Source organism: Hemicordylus capensis, chromosome 4, assembly GCF_027244095.1.
Source record: "Hemicordylus capensis ecotype Gifberg chromosome 4, rHemCap1.1.pri, whole genome shotgun sequence".
NCBI classification, from domain to species: domain Eukaryota; kingdom Metazoa; phylum Chordata; class Lepidosauria; order Squamata; family Cordylidae; genus Hemicordylus; species Hemicordylus capensis.
In genome coordinates this window covers 297,218,529-297,232,295 of record NC_069660.1, presented here as the reverse complement: position 1 = coordinate 297,232,295, position 13,767 = coordinate 297,218,529, and the positions used below count along the sequence as shown (strand labels likewise).

General features: G+C 42.5%; 1 protein-coding gene across 9 annotated transcripts in view; it reads left to right on the top strand.

The window, feature by feature from the left end:
* The window catches only part of TRPS1 (transcriptional repressor GATA binding 1), a 324,860-nt gene extending 311,939 nt beyond the window's left edge, over positions 1-12,921 (top strand). For 8 of the 9 annotated variants that reach the window (XM_053248419.1, XM_053248418.1, XM_053248415.1 and 5 more), the window contains one exon: positions 3,857-6,698. In XM_053248419.1, coding sequence (XP_053104394.1) covers positions 3,857-4,918 — 1,062 coding nt within the window. In that variant the 3' untranslated portion in view covers positions 4,919-6,698. Of the gene's footprint in view, positions 1-3,856 lie in introns of all 9 variants that reach the window. The other variant, XM_053248423.1, reaches the window with a different exon arrangement.
* Positions 12,922-13,767: the final 846 nt, after the last annotated feature.

Genomic DNA, 13,767 nt, shown 5'->3' with positions numbered 1-13,767 from the left:
TTTAGTCTGAAGTGGTACAAGTCCATTTGGACATCGTATTCTAACCTTCTGTTTATGTAGGCTCAACCTACTGTATTTACCTGAATCCAAGTCTAGGCTTTTTCCAAGTTCTTTGATGTTAGAAATGGGGGTGGGGTTCATCTTAAATCCAGAGCCCTCTTCCTTTCAGGGTAATATAGCTATAACCTGTATTTAACCTGTATTTGTTAAAGGGGTCATCTTAAAATCAGAATCATCTTCTATTCGAGTAGATACAGTAATACAAACTAGCTGACCCGCACAGAGCATCTGCACGCTCTTTGGGGCTGGCTGCCCCACCCCCACCCCACTCTCTCTTGCCCTCCCTCCCCTTCTATTCCTCTCCTCCCTGCCCCGCACCCCCACCCACACTGAGCAACTTCCAGCTGGACCTCACCTCCGCCACAGCCAGGTCCTCCTTACTGGGCAGCGGAGGGCCAAAAAGGGCCCCACTGCCGCCATTCCTCCTCCCAGGCGGCAAACTGGGGAGTCCTACCGCCCATTTCCCTCCCACTCCGAGCTGCCCCACTCATTTCCCCACCCCCTTGCCCTCTCACCAGCGCCTCCTCTCCCCTCCTCTGTGCCTGGCCGTCCCAATGCTGCCTCCTGCTCCCAGCAGGCAGGCCGGGCCGCTGCCACTGCTGTCTCTTCCTCCTCCTCCTTACCTGGGATGGCCTGGCCAGGCCAGGCCATCGCGCTGCCTCCGTCTCCCAGCGGCCAGCCAAGGCCGCAGCCTCAGGCTGTTTTGCGGGTCCCCGCCGCCACCATTTCTCTTGCCTGCAACTCTCGCCCAAGGCCGGGAACTCTCACAATGTATCGCCAGAGTTCCACTGCCAAATCCAGGACATGCATTCTGGCTAAGAGAATTAAATATATAGATGATCTGGTTAGTGAAGGTTGTCTTCTTGCTATGGAGCTAGTTCACACTATCAACAAACTCTGATTAGTTTGGATTGGGAACACAGCTCAAAGCTCAGCAAGACTGTGCAATCCCACATTTCCTCTCCCTTTACCTTCAGTGCTTGAAGGCCATCAGTTACCTTGGTTTGTTTAAACCAGGGATTCTCAACGTTGGGTTCCCAGATGTTATTGGACTTCAACTCCCATAATCCCCAGACCTAGTGGCCTTTGGTTGGGGATTATGGGAGTTGAAGTCAAATAACATCTGGGGACCCAAACGTTGAGAAACCCTGGTTTAAATCACGGCCTTGCAGCTTGTGTGAAGTTGGGGACTGTATTTTAACTCTGGTTCCCAACTTCATGGAACCTGTGGCGGTGTGGTTTTTAAAAGTTCCAATGCTAATGTCATGGCTCTATGTCAGAGCAAGAAGATAAGCGAAGTGGAGTGGAGGGAGCGCAGACTTCAGGATGCATTCCTAGTCTGTTAATGGGCTGATCCATCGTGTGAATCGGCCCATGATCTCAAAGATTATTGCTGACATTATGGCTTTGTGGGCAGCCTTTTTTTCCATAAGAACTCTGAGCCAATTCATAATTTACACACACACACACGCACACACAATGAATTGGCTCATCAAATGCATTTTTTAAAATACATGGAAGCAGCAAAAAGGTCAAATAAAAATCCATCCTCCGTATTCTGAGGAACATAGGAAGGTGCCTTGTACTTAGTCAGACAACTCGTCCATTTGGTTCAGCATTTGTATACACTGACTAGCAGCAGCTCTCCAAAGGCAGGAGTCTTTCCCAGTCCTAGCTGGAGATGTGAGAGAGTGAACCTGAGACCTTCTGGAGACGAGAGCTGGTCTTGTGGTAGCAAGCATGACTTGTCCCCTTAGCTAAGCAGGGTCCGTCCTGGTTGCATATGAATGGGAGACTAGAAGTGTGAGAACTGGAAGATATTCCCCTCAGGGGATGAAGCCGCTCTGGGAAGAGCAGAAGGTTCAGAGTTCCCTCCCTGGCAGCATCTCCAGGATAGGGCTGAGTGAGATTCCTGCCTGCAACCTTGGAGAAGCCACTGCCAGTCTGTGAAGACAATACTGAATTAGATAGACCAATGGTCCGACTCAGTATATGGCAGCTTCCTATATTCCTATATTCTGCATGCAAGCAGATACTCTGCTTGAGCACTGAGCCACAGCCACATCCCATCAGGGGAATATCTCATAGCAGACAGCATTGCACTCTCCTGTAGTCACCCATCCACGTGTAAACCAGGTCAGGCCCTACTTAGCAAAAGGGACAATTTATGCCCACTTTCACAAAACCAACTCTTTCCACAAGATGAAGGTGTGACATCTCTTACAATAGTATACAGTGAAGATGATTGGGCATTTATTTTAAGAATGCAGCAATATAATGGTTGATAAGACAAAATGCTGTTTAGGCTACAATCCTACACACACTTACAGTATCTGGAGTAAGCCCCATTAATTCAATGGGACTTATTTCTGAGTAGACATACATAAGAATATGTTGCTAATGTAACAAGGGAAATGAGGAGTGGGGGTGGAAAGTTTCAAATATCTCTGTTAAAAGGAACGCAAATGTGTGACTTTTTGCCCAGAGTTTGAGATAGATAGAAACATTTCTGTTCAGTATCTGTTGTTGCCACACTGAGGAAGCTTTATCAATTGCTGCTGTTGCACTGAGGTAAAAGTTTTCATTTCTTATTAAACTTCTAAATCACAGTGAATATTTCATCTGATTTAGATGTTTAATAGAATAAAGTTTAACCAGCAGTGGCTGTAGCCAAATGGCAATTAATGACAGAAATGATTCAACCTTGGATAAGAAAGAGGCAAGAAAGGGAAGGTGAAAGAGCTCGGGTCAGGAGAACAGATAGCTCTATAAAAATCATAAACAGGTTTTGTTCCCACAGGGACTACTTTTATGTTAATTTCAAATTGCTAATATGCATAAATCATAGGTCAAAATCTTAGAACACTGACCTTGAGCTAGTGGGCCAGGGACTGCATGGATCATAGCAAACCACAAGAATGAATCCACAAGGATCTTGCACCAGTGCAGCCACAATATTTGCTTTTTAAAAAAAGGTAAATATATTCCTTAAGAAAGGTAATATGATGAAAAAATGTAAACAAGAAAACACACACACACACATTCAAAACATGGAGGAAGGAGGGAGGGTGTGAGACTAGTAGTATTGGCTGACAGTCATACTAATATTGTACATACTGAAAAACGTTTTGTGTGCACAGTGCGGAAGGAGCAATTTTTGCCGATCTCTCTTTTCCTGCAGAGCTCAGTATGCTTCCAAGTCCCTGAAGGTTGCAGGACCCCAAAAGGCAATCTTTTTGTTCTTTTTCACCTTGTACTCAGTCTTATATGGTGCTATTCAAATGTGCTTTGTGGTCATTAAATCTCTCAAGACCCCTGTGAGGTAGATCACAAGGACCACTGGCAATAAATATCACCACCCATAAAGCTCTTGGTGCAGATTGAATCCATAAGGCCTTGTGGTTTTGAGCATCCCACGTCAAAATGGAAATTATTAGGCATTTTGTTTGCTCAGGACATCCTTGGAGGTAACCTAATACCAATTATCTGGTCACTTACAAGGTTGCTAGGATAGGGAGGTAAGGGTGTGTTCGCTCTAGCATTTTGATACCTATTAAAGTATTTCAAAGAGGCATCACTTGACACATTTTTTTAATTGTTGAAAATTAGGGAGTCAGTTTCCAGAGCTTGGTGTTACCTTGTGTCTTCTTGTTTGAGGAATCCTTTTCTTAAAGCAGCTCCCCTGAAATGACTTGATACGGCTCTTCACTATAACTGGGGATTTGCACGAGCGGTTCTGCAAAGCTTTGCTTAGCATTGCTCTTTTATTTATGATGTTATTGTGTTTTATATGCAGACTCCCAGGCCTTTAAACATCATTAAGCAGAACAACGGTGAGCAGATCATTAGGAGACGAACGAGAAAGCGCCTTAACCCGGAGGCACTTCAGGCTGAGCAGCTAAACAAACAGCAGAGAGGGAACAGCGAGGAACAAGTCAACGGCAGCCCGTTAGATAGGAGGTCAGAGGATCATTTAACAGAAGGTCATCAAAGAGAAATCCAGCTTCCCAGCCTGAGTAAATATGAACCCCAGGGTTCATTGACTAAAAGCCATTCTGCTCCACAGTCAATATTGGTCAGCCAAACTCTGGATATTCACAAAAGGATGCAACCTTTGCACATTCAGATAAAAAGTCCTCAGGAAAGTACCGGAGACCCAGGCAATAGTTCCTCTATATCAGAAGGAAAAGGAAGTTCAGAGAGAGGCAGTCCAATAGAGAAATACATGAGACCCGCCAAGCACCCCAACTATTCTCCACCCGGAAGTCCCATCGAAAAGTACCAGTACCCGCTCTTTGGGCTTCCATTTGTACACAACGACTTTCAAAATGAAGCTGATTGGCTAAGATTCTGGAGTAAATATAAGCTGTCCGTTCCTGGGAATCCACACTACTTGAGTCATGTGCCTGGCCTACCAAATCCTTGCCAAAACTATGTGCCTTATCCCACCTTTAATCTGCCTCCTCATTTTTCAGCTGTCGGATCCGACAATGACATTCCTCTAGATTTGGCGATAAAACATTCCAGACCTGGGCCAACTGCAAATGGTGCCTCCAAGGAGAAAGCAAAGGCGCCGCCAAATGTAAAAAATGAAGGTCCCTTGAATGTAGTTAAAACAGAGAAAGTTGACCGAAGTACTCAAGATGAACTGTCAACCAAGTGTGTGCACTGTGGCATTGTCTTTCTGGATGAAGTGATGTATGCCTTGCATATGAGTTGCCATGGTGACAGCGGACCTTTTCAGTGCAGCATATGCCAATATTTTTGCACGGACAAGTATGACTTCACAACTCACATCCAGAGGGGCCTACATAGGAACAATGCACAAGCTGAAACGAATGGCAAATCTAAAGAGTAAAAAATAAAATAAAATAAACCTTAGCACTTAGCACAATTAAACAGAAATAGGTTTCTTGATGGGAATTCAATAGCTTGTAATGTCTTATTAAGCACTTCATATAGCAAGCATGCCTTATCCAGTATACCACCCTTCATTCTTTTCTCTCTCCTCCTTTTCCTACCTTTAAATAAAAATAAAATAAGTTCCCAAGAAGGAAAAGCAAAAAATGGATGGCAGCTGGTATTGAGGGTAAGGGATAATCACTTCGGACCCGTCCCACCAAAACTATACAGAAGACACTATATCAGGGCAAGTATCTTTTGGGTGGGGGAACCTAATGAGACAACTAATGCTTTTGTTCTTGTACAAGAAACGTAGCTGGCTAGAATGCAAAGATGTATAATGCTGACGCAGGTGTACAGTAACATATGCACACTGTATAGCGAAATGGACTTGATCAATAAACTGATGTCCAGAAATCTAGTAGTTTTTTTCTCTCATTTGGGTTCATTTTGGCCTTATTAGAACATCCCATGACATTGTCACTTCCGTAATCTGGAGACAGTATTTTCCTCCAGATGTCTCTCACACTAAGCCAGTTGGTAGCTACTATTTGATCACTACACCTCGTAGCCTGCAACAGTCTTTGCAGGTTAGCGCAACAATAGCTTAACTAAGTTCCTGCAGAACCAGGAATGACCATTTTCAGCATTTAACACCGTGAAGGCCAGAATGTATTCCTCCTTCCCTCTCAGCCTGAAAATAAAAATAAAAATTCTCAGGAAAGAAGAAAATAAAAGGACTTAGGTCTCAGAAAAAAATACTATATACTTTATGAGCAAGAAGACCTTCTCCTTTCCAGCTTGCCTCATAAGCTTATAAGGATGTTGGAAGGACCCTTAAATGGCTATTTTGCTGGTCTTCATTGAATTCCAGCTCAAAGCAGGTCCTGGAGTTGCAAACTACATCTCAGGGGATTCTGGGTCACATGCTTTGGCCAAAATATAGATTGGGGAGTACCAGTCTGTAGAAATGTACTCTGTCCGACAATCTGTCTCTTATATGGAAGCTACTTTACAAGCTTGCTTTGCATAGTGTTAATATTTTTGCATTAGCTTCTTTCAAAACCTTGCTTCAGAGCGCAGTGTATGGCTGACTTCCCTAAAGGCCTTTGGTTATTTATATTCAATCCCTTCACTAGACTTAAATGCCAGCTTTTGCTAGGTAACATTGAGCATGCCTTCATGGCCATTTTTATTTTTAATACTTTAAAAAAGTTTCTAAAACTGTTCCATGAAGGGAAAGCTCCTCAGCATAACTGCTCAGGGAAATAGGACTACATAACTAAATATTCAATCATTGGTTCAAGGTGCTGTTAGACAAGCCTCCATAGATGCTCCAAGGATCTACCAAGAACGGACTTCAATTAATTTGTGATAGTTCAGCCCAGCCACTAAATCTGAATTTTTATTTTATTTTTTTGCGACGGGGATGTACAAGAGATATTACAAGCTACTGGATGAACTGTCAGATTAACTTATTTCATTTAAGAAGTTGGGAGAACAAATAGGAAAAAAAACTTATTTTTCTAGTAAATATTAATGTATTACATTTCAAATAATGGTGCCTGACATATTGAATAATTATTTTCTACAGTGTACGTATGCAACAAAGATATTCCATCATGCATAAGATTCAGCGCTGGCTCAGCCTCGCTCTGTTTACATTTGCAAATGTAGCAAACAAGGTAATGAAGCAACTTTCTATTGCAGTAGGTATCTTTTTTTTTTGTGCGTGTGTGTGCATTACAATTGTAAACGGTAACATGAAATGAATGGATTTTGTTGATATTAATGCTATGGGGGGATATAAGAAGGAGGAGGAAATGAAAATATTTTTATGCCTACTTAGGAGGAAGAAAAAGGGTAGCACTATTCATTCCAAGTACTTTTTGTATTCTTAAGCTCTTAACTCACATTGTTATGCTTAAAATGATAAACATATATCCTCTTTTTATTGCTTTGTCTATGTTTCAGATGAAACATTTCAGAGATTATGTTGAGAGGTGCCATCTGACTCCTTGGCACTGAAGTTTTTATTGCATCCTGTAGTAGCATTGCACTCCATTTCTACCATATTACACAGTCGCTTCATGGTGTTTTGTTTTGTTTTTGTTCTGTTTTGTTGCATTGGGGGCTTCTTTCTTTCGCATTGCAGGGTCTAGTCTCTTGAGGTTGGAGAGTACAGCTGGTTCCTGAATGTTGCAGCAAATGAAGTTTAAAAACCATCTGTCTGATATTTTATTGCCCTCCCCTGCCCTCCTCTTTTCATTTTCTTCAGTGTTCTAGAGAAAATTGTATCAGGGCTAGATTCACAGTTCCGAGCATGTTGAGGGTCCTCTTCGTTTCTTACTTACATGCTGCCTATCTCAAATGTTCACGTAATTAAAATTAAGAGAGCTCATGACATTTAACAGGCAAGTTCCTTCTCTGATATAGAAAACAGTGCATTTAAAATACACATTGCCAGGTAGAACTGAGAAAAGACACTGAGGTTAAGATTGTATTTTTACCAGTATTCAAGAGTATAAAACCAAGAGGAGCTAGTCTGACCAGCAATTCTTTGGTATATACTCCAATTATGTGGGCCCTTAAAGAAATCTACAAACCTTGCCCCTATCTTAGCCCAAGTATGACCTCCTGTAGCCTTTTAAAAGCCCAAGTCACAAAAATAAAGGAGCCAGGTCCCCATTGGACCTCCTGGAATTTAAACACTGCTTTTGTACAACAAAAAATATTGGCCCAATTCAAACGTAACACGGAACCGCGGGTCCAATGGACCCACGGCTCCGCCCCCACTCTCCCATCTGCCTATGAACAACAGGGAGAGCTGCCTCTCTGCTCTCAGAAAGACTGCAGAGAGGCGGGGGAGCTGGCTGTGCGGGCTTCCTTCTCAACAGAAGGACAGCCCAAACAGCCAATCGGGCCAGAGTGAGGGAGCAGCTTCCTCCCTCAACTCCAGTTCCGTGGGGCCTAAACTGCAGTGCCAGTGTTTGGATGTAACTCTAGCACCACAGAAATGGAGTTCGTGGTGGTGAAACTCTATGCTGACCGAAGGTGCAGAGTGGAGTTTGGCGAGGAAAACTGCAAGTCCCTTTGCCCTTAACTCCGGTTTGCCGAATTTGGACATGCGGCTTTGGAAACTGGAGGTGAAGAGACCTCCAGTTGTCTTTGGGTCTGAGAGGCACCCATTTGTCAGGTGGTGACTATCCACAGTGTGCAGTGTAGCCACTTGTTAAGCTAGCCATCTGTGTTCTTCTGCCAAGTGCAGAGAGTAACTATATCACTCTTCCTCTGCCTCCATTTCTGAAGAGGGGTATAAGTGAAAATTCTCCAAGCCATTTGGCAGGACAATATAGGCAACCATTCAAAACAGCAGTTGTATAAGCTTTCCAAGAGGTTATATGCAAACCATGGTCAACTGCCCCTTGGAAAACAGTCATCTGCAATTATCCTAAATATATATGTCAGCAATTTCAACCTGCATGAGAAGCTCTTGCATACCTGGCCACCAAAGTCCTTGCTGATCTTGGCAGTGTTCTGGGAGCTGCGTTTCTCAGAGTCAACTTATCTGAACAATTCCTCCAGCTGCAGAGCCACAGCAAACCAGTTGTTTGACACCAAGCCTGCATAGCGTCTTGCACTATTCATTGCATGAACGGCAGCATGTCCAAACAACCAGGCTGATGTAGCCCACCACCCATGAATGCTGACCCACCAGGGCCTTGGCAACCCTCCTATTTTTCCTGCCTACCTGAGACTGCAAAAACACAGGGGTTGTTGGCATCTGGAAGGCTGTAAGATGTGGGTGGTGGGTTACATTCAGCTTTTTAAGTCACAAGTTGTGCAGGCCTGACCTGGAACATTGTCTTTTTATTTGCTCAGGGTTGTGTTGAACAGCTGTTTCGTTGTAATCTTGGTCAAAGAAGGTGGCTGTTCAGCATTCCTCCTCTTACAAATCTTCTGCTTCAGCACCTTATAGCATTTACAGTTGTCCTCCGACAATCATTATGTCAACAGCAGGACCAGAAAGGGATTGTTTCCCTCTAGTTACATGGTGTTCCATTAAAAACAGCAGTAGTCGTATTGGCTTCCAGCGCAAAGCCAAAAATTAACCAGCACAGTCACTGTGTTGAGATGTGACCAGTTTTTCTTAATAGTTTCTTTAGGATCTCCACTGCTGGGGAGATAGCCCTTATAGGAAATTAAAAACAGCTTGTATCCCAGTACACCAGGGTAGGGAATGGATGGCTTCAGTCTGCATCAAGCACCCCACAACCCTAAAGCCTTTTCCTCCAGCAGGCTTTGCAACAGGGCCATAACCACAGGAGCCTTGTGGGGCCTTATTACCAAAGGGGCCTTCCAGCCCCCTCTTTGACTTCTCCACATTCATTGAAGTCTGCTATTTGTGGAGAAAAAGCAGAAAGCCTATATTCTGCCCAATTATTAGGCAGTAAACTTGTTCTTGCCTTCCAGTTTTTGGGTCAATGGCACTGGGGTAACTAACAAGCACTAGGCCCTTAGTCAGCCTAGTAACCTTGCATTTGCACAATGTGCATATGTGATGTAAGTTGCACAAATGCAAAATGTGCACAAATTAGGTTACACAAGAGTAAGCCCATTGCAAATGGGCTTACTTGTGTGTACTGCAAGTTGTGCAAATTTTGCATTTGTGCAACTTACACAAATTGTGCAAGTGCAGCAGTACTAGGCTGGCATACTGGTCCACCCTATGTCAGACATTTTATTAATATTTTATACAATTGAAATAACATTCATTTGGTTACCTGCATTGATGTGATGGCTGTTCTGTGATGATTCCTCGCCCCGCCGTCATAGCTCCACCACAGTCCTGAGCTGCTACCTTGTGCTAACTAATCAATGCAAGTCACTACTGGGGGATGAGAAGAAAAGCTATTCAAGACGAAAAGCCTTGGTGGGTCAGATACAATCTAAGGCGTTCTGTTCTCTACCCTGGTATTAGATCACTTGCTAGACTCAAAAGCAGGAGACTGTGGGAGAAATATTGTTGCTAGCAAGCCATTTAAAAAGGTCTGGAGGATGTTGAAAAGAAACAAACCTGTTAGAGTAGGGCAAGACAGAGCTCTCTATAACAACATTTAACCTATGTAAAATAATTAAAATAGTAACAGAATGACCCAGAGATGTGGTTTTGCGTGTGAGGTTTTTTTGGTTGTGTGTGTTTTTTTGTTGTTGTTGTTTTGCTGGGGGGCGGGGGGAGATTGTTTTGGCTTGACATATTGAGATGTTCTAAGTATTCTTCCTTTAAATAATGTTATTTTGTTCCAGCTAAGTTTGGAAAGAAATTATTTCTAGATTTATCCAAGTGATAATCATAATGGGAATGCTTATAGAATTCTGGAGGAAAAATACCATTAACATATTGTTTTCAGCAATCTCACATGTCTGCTCCACTTCAATTTACAACTCTTAAGGGCCAAATCATAGCAGACACACATGGTACAGCCTTCCAAGAATATCAAATTGCAAGCAGGGGATTATATGTTTAAATGCTCCAACAGGTTAACACACACACACCACAGTGTACACAAAGAACTAGCATATCAGGGAGGTAGATTCTAGCCTAGCTGTCTTCTTGAAATGCTAATGTGCTTTGTGTAGGAAGCATTTTATGTTGGGAACAGTTGAAGAAGCACATTTTCTCCCCATTCAGCATTCAAACATAGAGGCATCTCGAATGATACTGTTCATTGGTAATTGCTTCATGAGTCTATCTATCCAGAAGTTTACACTTTTCTCCTTCTCAACTGGAGATCATGGAAGGTCCACTTGCCACAATATATTTAACAGGCAAAGTGCAATCATTCTTCTATCTTTTATGAAAATGAATACATACATTTGGCTCTTCTAACAACAACCCATACACTGAAAACCTTCTTTATCAGTTTCATATTCAAATGTTTGTAGCCACTAGATAAGCTTGAATTTATTGAGTCACAGGAGTAATCACCCCGTGGCTGAAGAATGCAATGTAGGAGTGGGTCCTGAATATTAAAGGCAAATGAATAAATAAAATCCAGTACAGAATTTGGGAGTGTTAAGTTCATTGGTTTTTAACCAAATGATCCAATCTGATTTTAAAACAATAGCTGCCATCCTGACTAAATTACTCAATGAAAAACCTGTTGAAATTAAGTAGTCCTTTAGAGTAACTCTGGAATAACTTAGTCTGGATGTCAGATATTTCACCTTTGACTTTAGCGGCATCTCTATTTTCCAAAGAAGATATGGAAAACAGATATGGCCTCATGCTCAAAATCCAAGACAATGTGGGATAGAAAGAATTCTCAGGACCCATTTTCCTGCCTAAATGGTTGAGGGCCATTAGTGAACCTAATCAGTTGCCATATTAGCCATTGAGTAGTGAATGAAAATGGTCAGTTAAGGGAATTTAGTCAGGAAGAAAGAAAGAAGTCAGAGTAATAAAGAGTGCATAGTTGATAGGAAGATCCTTTCTCAAAATATGAATAAGCAGTGGGAGAGAACTTACCCACTAGGCCTCTGCTGATCAGTGGGTGTTGAGGAGGCAGCTCAGTGCATGATCTTAAAAGAAATTTAACGCCTTGGTTTTATTATTAAACAGTATTATTTAACAATAAATAACAATACCTTAATGCAGGGCCAGCAGAGGGTATATATTATTTGTTGACTTACATGCCTACTTTCAAAATAATCTTCTGTTTTGGCTCTTTTGACATGCTTATGTCTAATTGTCATTATCAGAAAGCCAAAGAGTTTGAAAATGTGCTCATTCCTACTACAACCATGGTATATTTCGCCATGTTTGAAAATGTGTTGTTCCTGGCCAATGCCTGCAGCCACCTTCACCATATCATCTTCATCAACAGGGTAGCCATGATCCATAGCTCTGTGTGAACTTCTCATTCTCTTCCATGAGATGAAGATTATGTGGATGAACTTCTGGTTGCATATAGATAATATTTCTCTCCCATAGAAGATAAACAGGGAAGCACCTTGATGCACAAACCTCTATGTGTACAGGTGGAGCTAATGTATCCCAGTCACTGAGTGGAAAGTTGCATCCACCATTTTCTTTTAAGAGGATGAGAGAAAGTCTGCTGATGGCAAGTGTGATTCTCTGTGCTCTGCAACATCTAAGAGACCCACTAGGCTAAAGAGTTCCAAATTGGCAAAGAAAAAAGTTGTTGAATTGCTTAAAGGAAAGTTAGAAGTAGCTTCCACCCAATGTAACTACAGTGTAAATTTTCTCATAACAAACTTTTTGTCTGCTACAGCAGTCAGCTTTTATGGTCAGCTTTACAGAGCTGGTCCAGTACCTGAGCAGGAAAATCCAAAATGGCATCCCTCCCTACCACTAATCATGATAACACCCAACCCACCAGAATGTTCTCTCCATCAAAGTAAATGGGAGTTGTGCAAGAGCATTGCTATGCTTTTAGGACCTCCCGCTGGACTGCACCATGGGTTAGATCTGTCTCTCTATCACTATGCCACTCTTAGTGGCACCTGAGAACAACCACCATCATAGGCCTAGAGAGACTCCAGACTTTTCTAGAGAGGTTCTCCGCCTTTCCTAGAGAAGGAATAAATCAGCATCTCAAAATGTCAGTCACTTAATGCAATGAAAAAATTCACCAACAGAAGTCCCACCTATGGAATGATGTCATGTTGCTAAAGAAAAAACTCTGGTTGCAATGTATAGCTCTGAATTGACTCTAGAATGCTCTGTTCTGCCCTTTACAACACATGGGTATTTTTGTTTTGTTTTCTTTATTTGTGCTTCCCTCTCCCCACCCCCCGTTTTCATAGTGCATGTTCATTTCTACTTACAAACATGTTCCTGGTGTATTTCTTATGCAAACAATTCTTCAGGCAGCAAAAGATGTCTGTTACATCTAAACTTGAATAATAAAGTTTTACCACCAGTTATAAAAGTTATGTTTGGAGTCTTGGTTTTTTTGTGTGTGGGGGGGGGCACCAATATTAGTCTCATGAGAAAAAGACAGGAAGACCAAAAGAAGACCTTGAGCCTGGACTGGACAAGAAAAAATTGTGACTTGCTGGTGCCGAACTTGAAGAATAGCAGTCTCCAACTAAACAAGCATTTTGGAGTAGAAAGATTGCCCTTTTAAAACACTTTTTACTAGATCTTTGAACATTTGCTCATCCGTTCCTCAAGGAAAGTAGCTGATTATCAAGAGTGAGCAGGGTGAGTGGCCAGTCCTCCTGGCCTTGCTTGCTCAGCCACCTTTCCCACTGTTGTTCAGGTTTTCAAGTAGTCAATACTAGAGATGAAGCTGAGATCCAGAGGCACTGCTGTTGCTGCATGACAAAAATGGTGCCTTTCTCTCCCTCCCCTCCCCACCCCCACCCCCGATAGCCATGGAAAGTCAGGTAGGGCAAGGGAATGTCATGTTGGAGAAGGGCTGCATGGACAGGATGTCTTCCTCATTTTACTAATTACGTTCCACACATATAGGGACTCTCCAAATTCCAAAATAGTCCCTTTGGAAGGTAATCTACACTTTCAGCTGCTAAGTGGCAAGGACTTCACCCTTCTTCACACACAAGAGAATGTTCTCTTTTATGACTCCAGCCAAACAGCACAAAAACCATATCTTCATTAGGACACTTTGGGTTATATAAAGGGGCAGTAGCTGCAGAAATCTTGAGGGGTTAGTTGCAGACATCTAGTCTGAACCCAATGTGGTCCCCTTGTCTTTAAGCACTTTGTAAAAGTGCTTCCAAAAAGTGCTTCTGCTTCTGCTTCTTCCAAAAAGTGCT